The 19,008-nt window shown below is 48.2% G+C and overlaps 1 protein-coding gene and 1 pseudogene across 1 annotated transcript in view; one reads left to right on the plus strand and one right to left on the minus strand.

The window, feature by feature from the left end:
* The window catches only part of DOP1B (DOP1 leucine zipper like protein B), a 130,362-nt gene extending 111,402 nt beyond the window's left edge, over positions 1 to 18,960 (minus strand). Inside the window, exons 1-2 of the mRNA XM_058427852.1 lie at positions 18,812 to 18,960; positions 10,923 to 11,086 (exon numbers count right to left, since the gene is read on the minus strand). Of these exons, the coding sequence (XP_058283835.1) occupies positions 10,923 to 11,060 (138 nt within the window). The 5' untranslated portion in view covers positions 11,061 to 11,086; positions 18,812 to 18,960. The remainder of the gene's footprint in view (positions 1 to 10,922; positions 11,087 to 18,811) is intronic.
* LOC116481838 (large ribosomal subunit protein uL3-like) lies at positions 5,634 to 7,643 on the plus strand (annotated as a pseudogene).
* Positions 18,961 to 19,008: the final 48 nt, after the last annotated feature.

A 19,008-nucleotide genomic window follows, 5' to 3' on the forward strand; every position in this document is an offset into this window, starting at 1 on the left:
GACAGGTGTTTTCTTTTTCTTTTTTTCTTTTTTTTTTTTTTGAGACAGAGTCTCACTCTGTTGCCCAGGCTAGAGAACAGCAGTGCCATCTTGGTTCATTGCATCCTCTGCCTTCTGGGTTCAAGTGATTCTCCTGCCTCAGCCTCCTGAGTAGCTGGGATTACAGGCATGCGCCACCACACCCAGCTCGTTTTTGTATTTTCAGTAGAGACGGGATTTCACCATGTTGTCCAGGCTGGTCTTAAACTCCCAACCTCAAGTGATTCACCCATCTTGGCCTCCCATAGGCCAAGGGATTACAAGCATGAGCCACCATACCCGGCCGGAGACAGGATTTTTAAAGAGGTAATCAACGTAGAATGAAGCAGTTAGGGTGAGCCTTAATGCAGTCCGACTGGTGCCCTTGTAAGAAGAGGAAATCTGGGCCAGGCACGGTGGCTCACGCCTGTAATCCCAGCACTTTGGGAGGCCGAGGTGGGTGGATCACTTAAGGTCAGGAGTTCGAGACCAGCCTGGCCAACATGGTGAAACCCCATCTCTACTAAAAATACAAAAATTAGCTGGCTGTGGTGGCAGGAGCCTGTAATCCCACCTACTTTGGAGGCTGAGGCAGGAGAATCGCTTGAATCCGGGAGGTGGAGGTTGCAGTGAGCTGAGATCGTGCCACTGCACTCCAGCCTGGGCAACAAAGTGAGACTCCATCTCAAAAAAAAAAAGAAGAAGAAAAAAAAAATCTGGATACGGATACACCCAGCGGGATGATCCTGTGAGGACCCAGGGAGAAGACACCATCTCCAAGCCAGGCAGAGAGGCCTCAGAGGAACCAACCCTGCCGACATGTTGATCTTGGACTTCTGGCTTCCAGAACTGTGAAAAAAAACAATCTGTTGTTTAATCCACTCTGCCAGTGGTATTTTGTTATGGCAGCCCTAGCAGACTAACACAGACTCCAGGCTGAAGAGGATTTATGTGAACTAATACCAGTCAACAGAGAAGAGGAGTTGATTCAGGCAGGGGTAAAAAATCAGGATCCCAGCCAGGCACGGTAGCTCACGCCTATAATTCCAGCACTTTGCGAGGATCACTTGAGCTCAGAATTTGAGACCTGCCTGGGCAACATAGTGAAACCCTGTCTCTACAAAAAGAAAATACAAAAATTAGCCAGGCATGGTAGCGCACACATGCCTGTAGTCTCAGCTACTTGGGAGGTTGAGGCAGGAGGATGGCCTGAGCCCAGGAGGCAGAGGTTGCAGTAAACTGAGATCATGCCATTGCACTCTACCCTCTAAAAAAGAAGGATTCTGTTGGACTCACCCAAGTTTTTATTAATTTATTTATTATTTTGGTTTTTGGTTACCCAGGCTGGAGTGCTGGAGTGCAGTGGTGCAATCTCGGCTCACTGCAACGTCCGCCACCCAGGTTCAAGAAATTCTCCTGCCTCAGCCTCCCAAGTAGCTGGGATTACAGGTGCCTGCCATCACGCCAGGCTAATTTTTATATTTTTAGTAGAGACGGGGTTTCGCCATGTCAGCAAGGCTGGTCTCAAACTCCTGACCTCAAGTAATCCACCCACCTCGGCCTCCCAAAGTGCTGGGATTACACGTGTGAGCCACCACGCCTGGCCTCTCACCAAGTTTTTAGGTAAAGAGGTCTTGCAGCCAATCTGTAAAGGGCTGGAGTAGTTCACTAGGTCTCCAAGCTCCAGCCCGTGTTCTTCCCACCACACTGCAGCACTAATTCTGAAACACACCATCAGGAGGCTCTGCTTGAAACAGGAGGTGCTTGTAGCCAACTGATGAAGACTCCGGAAGCTGAACTGTGTGACACCACAGACCTCATGCTGCCCTTCCTGTTCATGGCTGCTCTGTGAAACCGTAGTGTGTCATCAGATAAAAGCAGTGAAAAAAAAAGTGGTTCATTTAGGACCATTATGAGTTTTTTTTTTTTAAAGAGATTTAATGATAAAATTTTTAAATCTAGAGTTAATTTATTTCTATTAGTCTTCATTTCCAAAATCAAAGCTGTAAATCACGCTTGGTAGAGCACTTGGGTTCAGGGCTCAAAAGGCACTTGATTAAAATGTTTTTCTTGGGCTGGGCAAGGTGGCTCACGCCTGTAATCCCAGCACTTCAGGAGGCTGAGGCAGGTGGATCACGAGGTCAGGAGATCAAGACTATCCTGGCTAACACGGTGAAACCCTGTCTCTACTAAAAATACAAAAAAAAATTAGCCGGGCGTGGTGGCGGGCGCCTGTAGTACCAGCTACTTGGGAGGCTGAGGCAGGAGAATGGTGTGAACCCAGGGGGCGAAGCTTGCAGTGGGCCGAGATGGGGCCACTGCACTCCAGCCTGGGTGACACAGCAAGACTCCATCTCAAAAAAAAAAAAAAAAAAAAAAAGATAAACTATTCTCTAACACAGAAAAATTCTAAAAATGATGCTGAAACATTGAGCAAGTTTGAAAATGATACCATTAGAATCTCTCTACAGCTGGACATACCAAGACCTTCTGGAAACCAGTTTTTTTGGTTGAAAAAAGGGTTGTCTGGATGAGTCTTCTCCTCTAAATCTAAGGTTTATGCATTATAACATTTAGTTACCTACCTTAAAAAAAAAGAATGTTGACCCTAAGCTTTTGTGTCCTATATCATTGTTTAAATCTGTATTATAAAGAATTTTCCTAATTCAACTCTCAACTCTTTTTTTGAGACAGAGTCTCGCTCTGTCCCCAAGGCTGGGGCGCAGTGGTGCAATCTCAGCTCACTGCAACCTCTGCCTCCCAGGTTCAAGCGATTCTCCTGCCTCAGCCTCCCAAGTAGCTGGGACTACAGGCATTCGCCACCATGCCTAGCTAATTTTTTTAATTTTTAATAGAGACAGGGTTTCACCATGTTGACCAGGCTGGTCTCAAACTCCTGACCTCAGGTGATCCACCTGCCTCGGCTTCCCAAAGTGCTGGGATTACAGGTATGAGCCACTGTGCCCCACCCAACTCTCAACTCTTACTCACTGAATTTCTGTGCATAAGTCCAAGAAATGTGACGATCACCAAAGCCTTAAAAAAATTCCTTTTTTTTTTTTGAGCCAGGGCTTCACTCTGTCACCCAGGATGGAGTGCAGTGGTGCAAGAGCTCCAGGCTGAGGCTCCAGGGATCCTCCCACCTCAGCCTTCTGAGTAGCTGGACTACAGGTGTGCACCACCATGCCCAGATAATTTTTGTATTTTTGTAGAGACAAGGTTTCGCCATGTTGCCCAGGCTGGTCTGAAACTCCTGGGCTCAAGTGATCCTTCTGCCTTCAGCCTCCCAAAGTGCTAGGATTACAGGCATGCACCACTGCACCCAGTGAAGAAAATTCTTTATTCATATCAACTCCTATCAGGGACTCTTGAATACAGAAGTTGCAAGTTTCACAGAACCAAGTATTCCTGATGCTGATCAAGATGTGCTCCCTCCAGCACCATCCAAACCCTCCACATCCAGTAATGGCAGGAACTGATCTCAGGCCTAATGGTGCGGGCATCCACACTGGCTCTTGAGCTTGCTGACGGCCCTGGGGGATTCTTGCAATGGGTGAGGCAGAGGTTCCCTTGCTCACAGCCTCCCTGGGAGGAAGCTCAGTGGCTTCCCCTCCCCGCCAGAGCAAAATCCTATCAGTGGCCTGACCCTGCTGTATCTCTGGTCACTCTGTCCTCTGGCTACTCTTGTCCCCTTCCCATGCCTTGGACACAGGCCCATGCCCCAGATTGCCCTTCCCGCCAGCTTGCTCACTTCACCCTGACCTCTGCTTTAAGGTCACGCTGTCAGTTCCCCCTCTGTCTAAAATAGCACTCCCTCCTCCTTCCTCCATACCCCACTTCCCCAATTTATTTTTCTTCTTAGCATTCAGCATCTGACATCACACAGTCATCTGTCGTCTGTCTCTCGCCAAGAAAGCGTTGTTTCTTTCCATGAGAGCAGGGGCTTAGTGTTCAATGCCTTATCCCCAGCACTGAGGTGTTAACAGATCTTGTCCTACCACTGTCATAGCATTCTAGGGCTGCTATAATAAAGTGCCACACACCAGGTGGCTTCAACAACAGAAATGTATTCTCTCATGTTAAGTCTGAAATCAAGGTGTCAAGAGAGCGGATTCCTTCTGAAGGCTGCATAGACAATCTGTCCCGTGCCTCTCCCCCCGCTGCTAGGAGTTTGCTGTCACTCTTTGGCACTCTTTGGCTTGTAGGCGCATCTTTCTGGTCTCTGCCTTCATCCTCACGTGGTGCCTTCCCTCATGCATGTCTGCGTCTACATTTCCCCTTTTTCATCAGGACACCAGTCACACTGGATTAGGGCCACCCCCTAATGACCTCCTGTAGCTCGATTAGCTCTGTAAAGACGCTGTTTCCAAATCAAGTTACATACTGAGGTACTAAGGGTTAAGACTCCAGGGTTTCTTTTAGGGAGGCCAAAATTCACTCCATAATAACCACTCAGTTGCCATAAGACACTGGGCAAGTGGGTTAACCTTCACCGGTAAAACAGGCCTAATAATTGCACCTACTGCATTTGGGTGATGGAGACAGGGTCCCTGGCAGCAAAGAAGCACAGCCCTTTCCCCTTACATGAGCTATACAGATATTGACATGAAGAAGGCTGGAGGCTCTGCTCATAAGCATGGGCTTTGGAACCAGGCTGGTCGGGGTCTGAGCCCTCTCTCTGCCACTGGCTGGCAGTGGCCTTGCACAAGTGGTTGAATCTGAGATGGATCTCAAGATACATTTTAAGTATTATACAATAATGCACATCAACTCCTTAGCATGCAGTGAGCTCTCCATGAATGTCAGCCGCCTCAGGCAAGGCAGAGGTGGGGACTGACAGCATCACCTTTGTCCCAACCATATATTGCAAATTCTTCAAGGTGGCTGCTTGAACTCAACAGTTAATCACAGCAGCAGGGAACAAGAAATGAGATCCAAGAGCAGACAGTGGTGGGATTCCTCAGGTAACAACCCTAACAAAAGTTATGTCTTTTTTTTTGAAACAGGGTCTTGCTCTGTCACTCAGGCTGCAGTGTAGTGGCACGATCATGGCTCACTGCAGCCTTGATCTCCTGGGCTCAAGCCATCCTCCTACTTCAGCCTCCTGAGTAGCTGGGAGCACAAGCAAGCACTACCATGTCTCATCATTTTTATATATATCTAAAATATATATATATATATATATATTTTTTTTTTTTTTTAGACAGAGTCTCACTCTGTCACGCAGGCTGGAGTGCAGTGGCATGATCTCAGCTCACTGCAACCTCTGCCTCCTGGGTTCAAGCAATTCTCTTGCCTCAGCCTCCCGGGTAGCTGGGACTGCAAGCGTGTGCCACCGTGCCCAGCTAATTTCTGTATTTTTAGTAGAGACAGGGTTTCACCATGTTGGCCAGGGTGGTCTCGATCTTTTGACCTCGTGGCCTGCCGGCCTCGGCCTCCCAAAGTGCTGGGATTACAGGCATGAGCCACCGTGCCAGGCCTAGAATAGAAATTTCTTCCAAAAAGATACACAAATGCCCAACAAGCATATGAAAAGATGCTCAAAATTATCAGTCATTAGGGAAATGCAAATCAAAACCACAGGGAGAGCTCTACCGGTGGAATTTGATGGCGTGATGTCTCACAGAAAGTTCTCCACTCCCAGACATGGGTCCCTCTGCTTCCTGCCATGGGAGTGGAGAAATAGGCATCGTGGGAAGGTGAAGAGCTTCCCTAAGGATGACCCTTCCAAGCCGGTCAACGTCACAGCCTTCCTGGGATACAAGGCTGGCATGACCCATATCACACGGGAAGGCAACAGGCCAGGATCCAAGGTGAAAGAGAAGGAGGTGGTAGAGGCCGTGACTACTGTGGAGACACCACCTATGGGGGTTGTGGGCATTGCGGGCTATGTGGAAACCCCTTGAGGCCTCCGGACCTTCAAGACCATCTTTGCTGAGCACATCAATGATGAGTGCAAAAGGCATTTCTCTAACAACCAGCATAAATCTAGGAAGAAGGCCTTTACCAAGTACTGCAAGAAATGGCAGGATGAGGATGGCAAGAAGCAGCCAGAGAAGACTTCAGCAGCATGAGGAAGCACTGCCAAGTCACCCGCGTTGCTGCCCACACCCAGACGTGCCTGCTTCCTCTGCGCCAGAAGGCCCAGCTGATGGAGATCCAAGTGAACAGAGGCACCGTGGCTGAGAAGCTGGACTGGGCCCAGGAGGGGCTAGAGCAGCAGGTACCTGTGAACCAAGCGTTTGGGCTGGACGAGATGATCGATGTCATTGGGGTGACCAAGGGCAAAGGCTACAAAGGGGTCACCAGTTGTTGGCACACCAAGAAGCTGCCCCACAAGACCCACCGAGGCCTGTGCAAGGTGGCCTGGATTGGGGCATGGCATCCTGCCCATGTGGCCTTCTCCATGGCATGCGCTGGGCAGAAAGGTGACCATCACTGCACTGAGATCAGCAAGAAGATCTGTAAAATTGGCCAGGGCTACCTTACCGAGGACAGCAAACTGATCAAGAACAATGCCCCCACTGACTATGTCCTGTCTGACAAGAGCATCAACCTTCTGGGTGGCTTTGTACACTATGGTGAAGTGACCAATGACTCTGTCGGGCTGAAAAGGCTGTGTGGTGGGAACCAAGAAGCGAGTGCTCATCCTCTGCACATCTTTGCCGGTGCAGACCAGACGGTGGGCTCTGGAGAAGACTGACCTTAAGTTCACTGACACGACCTCCAAGTTTGGCCATGGCCGCTTCCAGACCATGGAGGAGAAGAAAGCATTCATGGGACCACTCAAGAAAGACCGAATTGCAAAGAAGGAAGGAGCTTAACTCCAGGAAAGTTTTGCACCTGGTGGAGTCTCAATAAAAGTTTTTTTTTTAATTATTAATTTAAAAAAAAACCACAAGGAGAGACCACTTCACACCACTAGGATGGTTATCATTTAAAAAAAACTGAAAATAGGCTGGGCACAGTGGCTCATACGTGTAATCCCAGCACTTTGGGAGGCCGAGGCGGGCAGATCACCTGAGGTCAGGAGTTCGAGACCAGCCTGGCCAACATGGTGAAACCCCATCTGTATTAAAAAATAAAAATAAAAAATTAGCCAGGCATGGTGGCTAATGCCTGTAACCCCAGCTACTCAGGAGGCTGAGGGATAGGAGGTGGAGGTTGCAGGAGCCAAGATTGCACAACTGTACTCCAGCCTGGGTAACAGAGCAAGTGTTAAAAAAAAAACAAACTGAAAATAAGTATTGGTGAGGATGTTAGGAAATTGGAACATTCACGCATTGCTTTTAGTGGATATGTAAAATGGTGCAACTGCTGGGAAAAAAATTTAGTGGCTCCTCAATAAGTTAAACATAGCGTTTCTGTATGTCTCAGCAATGCCACTCCTAAGAATGCACCCCAAAGAACTGAAAACTGAGGTTCAAACAAAAGCTTGTACACGAATGCTCATAGCAACACTATTCACAATAGCCAAAAGGTAAAAATCTAAATGTCCATCAACTGATCAAGGGATAAAGAAAAATGTGGCTTGGCGCGGTGGCTCACGTCTGTAATCCTAGCACTTTGGGAGGCCAAGGCAGGCAGATCACTGGAGGTCAGGAGTCCAAGACCAGCCTGGCCAACATGGTGAAACCCTGTCTCTACTAAAAATACAAAAATTAGCTGGGTGTGGTAGTGTGCACCTATAGTCCCAGCTACTCGGGAGGCTGAGGCAGGAGAATCGCTTGAACCTAGAAGGTGGAGGTTGCAGTCAGCCGAGACTGTGACCCTGCACTTTGGCCTGGATGACACAGTGAGACTCCATCTCAAAAAAAAAAAAAAAAAAAAAAAAAAGAAAAGAAAAGAAAATGTGACTTACCCATATAATAGAGTATTATTCAGCTATAAAAAGGAAGGAAATTCTAACACATACTATAACATGGATGAACCTTAAGAACATTATGCTAAATGAAATAAACCAGTCACAAAAAGCCACATATGGTATGATTCCATTTCCATGAAGAGTCCGTAGACAGGGAAAGTAGATTCGTGGCTACCAGGGCTGGGGGGAGGGAGGAATGGCGAGGAACTGCTGAATGGGTGTGGGTTTCCTTTTCAAGTGATGAAAACGTGTGAACTAGAGAGTAGTAATGGTTGCACAACATGGTAAATGTACTAAAGGGCACTTAACTGTGCACTTTAAAATGGGTAAACGGTGAATTTTGTGTTATGTGAATTTTATCTCAATAAAGAAAAAGAAAAAACAGAAATAATGAAGACTGTGCCGTCCCCAACAATAAATATGCTGTTCGGCTGGGCGCAGTGGCTCATGCCTGTAATCCCTGCACTTTGGGAGGCTGAGGTGGGCGGATCACTTGAGGTCAGGAGTTCGAGACCAGCCTGGCCAACATGGTGAAACCCCCATCTCTACTACAAATACAAAAAAATTAGCCGGGCCTGGTGGCGGGCACCTGTAATCTCAGCTACTTGGGAGGCTGTGGCAGGAGAATCGCTTGAACCTGGGAGGCTGAGGTTGTCGTGAGCTGAGATCGCGCCACTGCACTCCAGCCTGGGTGACAGAGCAAGACTGTCTCAAAAAAAAAAAAAAAAAAAGTAGGCTGTTCTTACACTCCAGGAGGGCTGAGTACTGAAACAGTGAAACATCCAGAAGAATGTGGGACTCAAGGCGGTTCTACTGCTTCTCCCTTTCCCCTCAAAATGCAATCTACCTTCATGCAAGTCTGCGAATGCAATCTGCATTCACCTAGAGAATTTCTGAGATAGAGCTGTACAACCAAAGAATTTGCAAGCTCCTATTTCCTGTTTTAAAGACCTTAGGAACATTTATCCACCCCAGCCAGCACGGAGCCGTGACATTTACATGTCGTAAATATGCCTTGCAAAAGACCAGCAGCTTACTGGCCACGAGCTGTAAGAACTGCCTATCTGCAGCGTGCCTGATAGCCATCTGTCAGGGCTGGAGGGTCAGGCTGCTGAAATTCTTCACTCACCCCAATTCCCCTGGTGTGTTTGACCTGGGGAGCTGAGATCTGCAGAGTAGAGTTAGACATCTCCTAACTCCCACCTAGCACTTGGGCTCCAAACTCAGGTCCTGTCCGAACAGTAACAGAGCCAGGTACAGCTTCTCTAAGCCCAGATATCACCTACCTACATGTTGTACTGGTCATCTGAGTGCTTGAAAGTCCCTGTGTCACTTTCTTTCTGGGAAAGAAAGGATGGGAAAATATAATGCTCCCATCTATATGTCACTTATATAGAGGTATGGTTCCCAACCTTTTTGGCACCAGGGACCAGTTTCGTGGAAGACAATTTTTTTTTTTTTTTTTTTGAGACGGAGTCTTGCTCTGTCGCCCAGGATGGAGTGCAGTGGTGCAATCTCGGCTCACTGCAAGCTCCGCCTCCCGGGTTCACGCCATTCTCCTACCTCAGCCTCCTGAGAAGCTGGGACTACAGGTGCCCGCCACCACGCCTGGCTAATTTTTTTGTATTTTTAATAGAGACAGGGTTTCACCGCGTTAGCCAGGATGGTCTCAATCTCCTGATTTCGTGATCCGCTCGCTTCGGCCTCCCAAAGTGCTGGGATTACAGGCGTGAACCACCGCGCCTGGCCACGTGGAAGACAATTTCTCCACAGATGCGGTGGCGGAGGAGTGGGAGGGCAGATGGTTGGTTTTAGGATGAAACTGTAGATCTGCTGTTGCACCACCTCAGATCATCAGGCATTAGTTAGATTCTCATAAAGAGTGGCCAGGCATGGTGGCTCATGCCTGTGACCCCAGCACTTTGGGAGGCTGAGGCGGGTGGATCACTTGAGGTCAGGAGTTCGAGACCAGCATGGCCAACATGGCGAAACCCAGTCTCTACTAAAAATACAAAAATTAGCCAGGCATGGTGGCGCATGCCTGTAATCCCAACTACTCGGGTGGCTGAGGCAGGAGAATCGCTTGAACCTGGGAGGTGGAGGTTGCAGTCAGCCGAGGTTGCGCCTTTGCACTCCAACCTGGGCAACAGAGTGAGACTGTCTCAAAAAAAAAAAAAAGATTCTCATAAAGAGCATGCAACCTAGATCCCTCGCATGTGCAGTTCACGATAGGGTTCATGCTCCAGTGAGAACCCAGTGCCACCACTAATCTGACAGGAGGCGGAGCCCAAGCAGTAATGCTCGCTTGCACCGCTCGCTCGCACCGCTCACCTCCTGCTATGCGTCCCGGCTCCTAACAGGCCACGGACTGGTACCGGTCAGTGGCCTGGGGGTTGGGGACCCCTGATATAGAGTACAAGGTGAAGCCCACGTTTGACCAGTTTTGGTTTTCCTAGATCTGACCTCATACACACACACACACACGCACACATGTATGCACACACACGCACACACACACAAGTTTTGGGCAGATTTCAATATTTCTTTCAACTTTTATTCTTCTAGGAGTTACCAGACAGCAGTAAAATGATCAAAAAAGTAGATCAAAGAAGAAAAATAAATAAAAATCCTAAGGAGTCTACAAAGAACAGTCTCTGAATACCTAATTTGACAATTTTAAATTTTATCTTGTCTAGACATTAGCATTGTTAAGAAGAAGACTTCAACCGTATGAACACTATATATATTTTTATGCTCAGAAAAAGCTGGAAGGAGGTAATACATTGATAGGTTAACAGTGGGTAACACTGGAGGACAGAATTACGAGTGGTTTTTTCTTTTCTATATTTTCTAATTGTTGTAATCATCATTGTATATATAATGGTATTTCCTTGAAATAATATAAAGATTATACTGTATAATATGTAATAATATAAAGATTATAAAATACAAATAATATAATCATGTAATTTCTTGTAGTAATAAAAAGACAATTACGTCCCCACCTCCATGCAATCCAAATAGGATACACCCTACATACCTTGTTGAGTTTGCCAAGTGAAGATATGAGATCCGCCCATTCACTCGAGGACTCAAAATTTCTCAAAGCCTTTTCAATCACTGAAGAGTAGCTTCTGTATCTGTAATCATTTAAGAGCTCCTGCTCTTCTGGATCCATCTTACATTCTCACAGCAGAAAAGTATCTAAAAGCAAATCAAAAAATAACCAAATGAGAGAGCCATTCAGGGATACAAATCATTCCCAACCCAGAGCTACAGAAGACACGCGTCCACAAACACAACTGTGCACAAACTCACTGGGCAATCCTGTTCAAATATTTAGCAAGGCTTCTGGGCCAGGCACTGTGGGAGATGAAAGATAAATAGTTCCCGCCCTCGTGGATTCTGGGAGAGAACAGGAAACAGGAGCAGACAGCATAAAAGTGCTAGGGCTCCAAGTAATTTACAAAATTAATTCCAGGATCAAAGCTCCAAAGCTGCTAGACTATATGTTGCTGCCAGCTGGTAATTTTGAATGAGTACGGCCCCTCCCATCATATGGCATTTTTAAATTTTTTATGTTTTTTTGGAGGCAGGGTCTTACTCTGCCACCCAGGCTGCAGTGCAGTGGCACGATCACGGGTCACTGCATCCTCGACTTCCTAAGCTCAAGTGATCCTTCCTTCCACCTCAGCCTCCCAAGTAGCTGGGACTATTGGGATGCATTACCATGCCTGGCTGTTTTATTTAAAGCGTGGCAGGCATCTACCCAACATGCCTTGTTCTCCTTTTCTGTACTAAGGGAGCACTGGTTTTGTTCACGGTAACACTGTAATTCCCAGACTCCCTTGCATCTAGGTGGCCATGTGATAGCTCTTGACAATGAGATGTCAGTAGAAGCTGTGGGTCAAAAAGGCTTTTGGAAAGGAGGCAGACTTCCTGGCATAAGCCTTTTGTCCTCCATTGTTCTTCTTTCTGCCTAGAACAAAGGCATGATGTTGGAGTGAAGCTACATCTTGCACCTGTCATGAAACATGCACGAAAGCCACATACTAACGATGGCTGAGTGGAACGACAGAGCCCCTGCGGCCCCAGATGGCATGATGAAGGCATCACACGCCAACCCCGGATGCTGTAATGTCTGGTGTATGTTTTCTGCACATAACAGCTAATTTGTTTAAGTCGCTGTTCAATCAGGTTTTCTGTTACAGCCAACCACAATCCTAATTGATATATGAGGACAAATGGTATTTCACCAGTACTGCTCAGTCTGAAAGGAAAGACAAATACAGAGCAATGCTATATAGTTAAACATGAGTGAACGTGGTTAGCTGGGTAGATTGCTAAACAAGTTGGATGTAGTCAATCAAATAAAAAGGCAAATATGGTAAACGGAAGAAACTGAACTGAAGGTACAACACGTTCTTTAAGCTTGAGTCTTTCATTTACGGGCCAGTACAGTTATAAAAATTTCATGAAATCTCATACTTCAATTTCCGATCACTCCAGACCCAATCCAATCTTCACCAGGCCACCACTACTTTCTTTCTTTCTTTTTTTTTTTTTTTTTTTTTTGAGACAAGAGTCTCACTCTTGTTGCCCAGGCTGGAGTGCAGTGGCGCAATCTTGGTTCACTGCAACCTCTGCTTCCCTGGGTTCAAGCAATTCTCCTGCCTCAGCCTCCCAAATAGCTGGGGCTACAGGCACGTGCCACCATACCCAGCTAATTTTTGTATTTTTAGTAGAGACGGGGTTTCACTGTGTTGGTCAGGCTGGTCTTGAACTCCTGAGCTCGTGATCCACCCACTTCAGCCTCCCACAGTGCCGGGATTACAGGCATGAGCCACTGCGCCTGGCAACCACCACTACTTTCACGTCACCGATGGCAGAGGTCCTTTCTGTTTCCTCACTTTACCTCTCAGTAGCATGCTGCGGCAGACCACTTCTTTAAGCAGCCTAGCAGCCTCCGCTTGGCCCACACACTCCTCCGGCCCCTCCAGCCCCAGAGCTTGTTTCCCACCTACCTCTCTGAACTTCTTTCCTCCTCCTCTACCAACTGCTAAATACATTCCCTGGCGGCTGGGCATGGTGACTCACACCTGTAATCTCAGCACTTTGGGAGGCCAAGGCGGGCAGATTACTTGAGGTCAGATGTTTGAGACCAGCCTGGCCAACATGGTGAAACCCCATCTCTACCAAAAAATAAAAATAAAAAATAGCTGGGCATGGTGGCACACACCTGTAGTCCCAGCTACTTGGGAGGTTGAGACATGAGCATTGCTTGAACCCAGGAGGTGGAGGTTGCAGTGAGCTGAGACTGCACCACCGTACCCCAGCCTGGGTGACAGAACAAGACTCCATCTCAAAAAAAAAAAAAGAAAGTGAAGACTTTGGGAGGTGATTATGTCATGGGATTAGTGCCCTTTTAAAAGGGACACGAGCTGAACACAGTGGCTCACCTCTGAAATCCTGGGAGGCCAAAGCAGGTGGATCACTTGAGTCCAGGAGTTTGAGACTAACCTGAGCAACATGGTGAAACCCCATCGCTACAAACAATACAAAAATTAGCAGGGTGTAGTGGCACATGCCTATAGTCCCAGGTACTCAGGAGTCTGAGTTGGGAGGATCACTTGAGCTTGGGAGGTTGAGGCTGCAGTGAGCCACGATCATGCCACTGCACTCCAGTCTAGGCAACAGGATGAGACCCTGTCTCAAATAAATAAATTAAATTAAAGAGACCCAAGGGAGCCTGGCTGTTCATTCCACTGTGAGGATACAGCAAGCAGGCCCCACCAGACACTGAATCTGCCAGCACCTTGATCTTGAACTTCTCAGCCTCCAGAACTATAAGAATACACTACTGTCACTTATAACAGAAATACCTAGTTTACACCATTTTGTTGGAGCAGCCTAAATTAACTAAGACAAGTATCCATCCACAAAATATGGTCTATCCACAAAGGAACACTGAGGCAATGGAAAGGAACCAAATACTGATACACGCCGCAACATGAACCATGAAAACACACACTTAGTGGAAGACGCTAGACACACAAGACCAGACACTGTATGATTCCATTGATATGAAATGCCCTCCACAGGCAATCTAGAGAGAAGGCAAGTAGGTTAGTGGCTGCCTGGGGTGCGGTGAAAACGGAGTAATGGCCATTGGGCATGGCGATCTTTCTCAGGTAAGGCAAATGTGCTAAAATGGGATGATGGTGATGCTTGCACAACTCTGTAAATGTACGAAAAATCACTGAAAGTATCTGGGCACAGTGGCTCATGCCTGTAATCCCAGCTACTCCAGAGGTTGAGGTGGGAGGACTGCTTCTGCCCCGGAGCTTGTGACCAGCCTGGGTAACATGGCAAGATCCTGTCTCAAAAACAACAACACTGAATTATATACTTGAATGAATTTTACGAGCTGCAAATTATAGTGCAATAAAGCTGTTTAAAAAAATAAAACTAGGCCAGGTGTAGTGGCTCATGCCTGTAATCCCAGCACTTTGGGAGGCCGAGGTGGGTGGATTACGAGGTCAGGAGTTCGAGACGAGCCTGGCCAACATGGTGAAACTCCATCTCTACTAAAAATAGAAAAATTAGCCAGGCATGGTGGCTGTAATCCCAGCTATTCAGGAGGCTGAGGCGGGAGAATCACCGGAATCCGGGAGGCAGAGGTTGCAGTGGGCTCAGATCGCACCATTGCACTCCAGCCTGGATGACATAGTGAGACTCTGTCCCCACCAAAAAACAAAAAACAAAAAACAAAAACAACAGTAAACTCTCAATTCCATCTGCTCAACATGCTCCTTCTCCCATCTTTCCCTTCTCAGAACGTAGCCCCTTCACCTGTGGGATCATTCTAGACTCTTCCTTCTCTTCATCTGCCATGCTCAACCCCAGTCCTGTTTGCCTCTTCTTCCTAAACAACTGTTGACTCAATTGCTCTCCATCGCCGCACCGCAGTGTGGGCTGCCTGTTGCCTGCATGTTTGCAGAAGCTTCCCAATGATTCTCCCACACTTGCCCCTTTCCAGTGCCTTTACACACAGTGCTCCAAGAATCCTTTTAAAACATAATGCATACAACTGCCATGTTGAAAATTGTTTCCATAAAGCTTAAAATAAGGCCAGGTGCAGTGGCTCATGCCTGTAATCCCAGCACTTCGGGAGGCTGAGGCGGGTGGATCACCTGACATCAGGAGTTCGTGACCAGCGTGGCCAACATGGCGAAACCCCGTCACTACTAAAAATACAAAAATTAGCCAGGTGCAGTGGCACATGCCTGTGATCCCAGCTACTCGGGAGGCTGAGGCAGGAGAATCGCTTGAACCTGGGAGGTGGAAGTTATAGTGAGCTGGGATTGTGCCACCACACTCCAGCCTGGGCGACAGAGTGAGACTCTGTCTCAAAAGAAAAGAAAACTTAAAATAGAACCAAACAACCCCTTTTCCAGCTTATAAGACTCTACCCACCTGTCACTGCACCCTCCAACCCCAAGACAGACCCATCCTGCCACAGAGCCCCTGCATATGCATGCCTCTCTGCAAAAATATACTGCACCTTGCACACCCACCCACAAAATAAGACCGCCTACTCATTCCTGGGAAAGCCTGTCCCTTTTTGTGAAATAACTGCCTTCACACATTTTGAAAATATTAAGGAAAAGATGGTAATGAGAGCTGGTAGTTTGTTCCTTTTGCCAAGTAAAGACTAAGAAGTTGATATATCCAAACGGTCCATACTATTTTTTTTTTCCAGAAAATTCAGTTCTGAAACCCAGCATCTCTAAACCACCGCAATACTCCAATGGTGCACAGTCTGTTCACTCTACTAAGTGTCTAAACATGGGGGAAAGAAACATAAATAAGACAAGGTCCCTACTCTCATAGTTCATAGCCTAATAAAAGTGGAAGTACCTAAATACCCAATTTCAGTTTAATGTGGCACACGTAAGTGTCAGAGGGTGGACAAAGTGGCCTTGCTCCTTTTAACACACATAAGTGACAGAGGGTGGACAAAGTGAGAGTCCGATGATACCAAGAGGAAACTCAGCCACTGGCAGAGGAGTCCTCAAAGTCCAGAAGTGTGGACGGCTAGAGTTACCAGGAAGAGAACTGTGATAAGGTGTGTATTGACGATAAGGTGTGTATTTAGAAGGTGGGGTGGCAAGGGACGCCACTGCTCATGGCAAGGAGGGCATCAGCCAGGTAAGAGCAGGTAGCTGGAGCAGTTCAGTGTTATGGTTGGCCACATGAAGAAAGTGCTATTTGGTGTAACTACCAGCACACGTGAGAAGTTTGGAAATCGTCATTCATGCAAGCTCCTTTATTTCAAAATATGGGGCACGTGCTATGCTACCAAGCAAGTCTTCTGGGTGAGCTTGGTAAACTCACCATTTATGCATGCACTTGTTTTTCTTCTTTTTTTTGAGATGGAGTTTCACTCGTTGACCAGGCTGGAGTGCAATGGCGCAATCTCAGCTCACCACAACCTCTGCATCCTGAGTTCAGGCGATTCTCCTGCCTCAGCCTCCTGAGTAACTGGGATTACAGGCATGTGCCACCACGCCCGGCTAATTTTGTATTTTTAGTAGAGATGGGGTTTCTCCATGTTGGTCAGGCTGGTCTCAAACGCCCAACCTCAGGTGATCCGCCCGCCTCGGCCTCCCAAAGTACTAGGATTACAGGCGTGAGCCACTGCGCTCGGTCTCTTTTTTGTTTTGGTTTGGTTTGGTTTTTGATTTTTGAGATGGAGTCTCGTTCTTGTCACCCAGGCTGGAGTAAAATGGTGTGCTCTTGGCTCACTGCAACCTCTGCCTCCCGGATTCAAGCGATTCTCCTGCCTCTGCCTCCCGAGTAGCTGGGATTATAGGCGCCCGGCACAACGCCTGGCTAATTTTTAAAAATATTTTTGGTAGAGACGGGGTTTCACCATGTTGGCCAGGCTGGTCTCAAACTCCTGACCTAAGGTGATCCTCCTACCTCGGCCTCCCAAAGTGTTGGGATTACAGGCATGAGCCACCGCACCTGGCCTTATGCATGCATTTCTTATCTTCTTTTTTTTTTTTTTTTTTTTGAGACAAAGTCTCGCTCTGTTGCCATGCTGGAGTGCAGTGGCGCCATCTCGGCTCACTGCAACCTCCGCCTCCTAGATTCAAGCGATTCTCCTGCCTCAGACTCCCGAGTAGCTGGGACTACAGGCGTGTGCCACCACGCCCAGCTAATTTTCGTATTTTTAGTAGAGACACAGTTTCATTACGTTGGCCAGGATGGTCTTGATCTCCTGACCTTGTGATCCGCCCCCTCGACCTCCCAAAGTGCTGGGATTACAGGTGTGAGCCACCGCACCCGGCTGCATGCATTTCTTTGATGCAATACACGAGTCCTGTGAGATGGGTATTAGGCCCGAGATGAGGATATTGGAAGTCCGGCCATTCGGAAAATTGCCCAGGTCACACACCCAGCAGTTAGCAGAACCAGATTCGAGCTCAGGTCAGTGAGATAGTACAGGGTCTCCACTACATTATGCTAGTGATAAAATTATTGGTTCAGTCCTTAAATAGCTCTTTTGCCAATGATCTTGCAATCTATCCTGGATATGTCTCCTGTGAGAGATTGAACAGTTCAGTAAAACCGACAGTTATACAGCCTATAAATAACTAGAGACACAAAGAAGTAATCAGATAAGAAGTGTATCTGCTCAGATACCTAAAAATCGAAAATGTCGGCAGGAAATCTCTCACTTTACCCATTTTTAATTTTATAGAAAATCAAATTCAGGGTTGGGCACTGTGGCTCATACCTGTAATCCCAGCACTTTAAGAGGCCGAGGTGGAAGGATTGCTTAAGCCCAGGAGTTTGAGACCAGACTGGACAACATAATGAGACCTTGGTCTCAATAATAATAATAATAATAATAATATAGAAAAAAAACAAGTTCAAGAGAAAAACCAACTGCCAGATCCCAAAAAAGTTCACTGTAAATACGTTTATATGAAGGAACATTCCTCAGTTCGATGAAAATGAGGATATAGTGACCCTACCACACAAGCAAAAACATTTAGCAACAGATAACAGATATGTACTATTAGTAATAAAACTGATAATGATCCTTAGTCCACAGCACAGAAACACTCATCACCAACGGGCTTAATCAACTCTGGGACACGCTGTTTTGAATTTGGTCTTTCAAAGTGGTAATTAAATTGTTCTGGAAAAAATTTATGCCACCTAATGGCAGTAGGCTTGTGGGGCCGGGGGGACGGTCTTCTCTCACCTTACCAAAAAAATCGTAGCAAAGTCTTCCCAATTGCGGGGCTGCAGTCGCGAGTGTAAGGCAACACTGCGGGTAACAGTCCCCGCGAGCAGCCGGGAACCCGGCAGGGCGCAGAGGCCAGGCTGGCGGAGCGCGCACTGCGGCCCGGATCCCTTCTCCTGGGGACTGACTGGAAGACTAGGGTCTTCCCCGACGAGGAAAGCCCTCAGTTCTCACAGGTCCGCGTCCCCAGCCTCCTCCCCAGCCAGGACTTCACGAGCAAACAAAGGCTGAGCGTCTCGCCGTGGGCCGGCCCCGGGAGGGCGCTCGGGCCGCCACCCACCCCTGACCTGCACCTGCCGCCCCGCTCGGCGAGGGCGTGGCTGGCATCACATCCTCCGCGCCAGGGTCGGGTAACCCGAGGGGACCCCACCCCGTCTCCCCGCTGCCCTCTCGGTCTCTGGCCCCGAGCTCCCCGCCCCCGCACTGCAGCAGCGCGCGCCGCGGGCCCGGGCCGCGCGTCATGAAGCCACCTGCACCCCCGGCCGCCCCACGGCGCCGCCCAAGCCCTCTGGACCCGGGGAAGGCCGGCGGGGAGGAGACGCCCGGCTCCTCCGGCTTTGCCCAGCGGCTGAGGACTGGACGCCGGGCAGGGCGCGGGCACGACTTACCGCGGCAGCGGCCCTGTTGGCGGGCGCGCTCACGTGCGGCGCGGAGGAGCCCTCCGGGCTGCGGGAGAGAGACTGGGCAGGGCTGCGGCGCGGCCGGGAGCAACAACCGCGGAGGAAGCGCCGCGCCGGAGAACCAGCGGCAGCGCCTCTTCTCCACCGCGGGGGTCGGGGCGGAGCCTGGAGGGGGGGCCTCGGGG

The sequence above is a fragment of the Hylobates moloch genome, unplaced genomic scaffold (assembly GCF_009828535.3).
Source record: "Hylobates moloch isolate HMO894 unplaced genomic scaffold, HMol_V3 SCAFFOLD_14, whole genome shotgun sequence".
NCBI lineage: Eukaryota > Metazoa > Chordata > Mammalia > Primates > Hylobatidae > Hylobates > Hylobates moloch.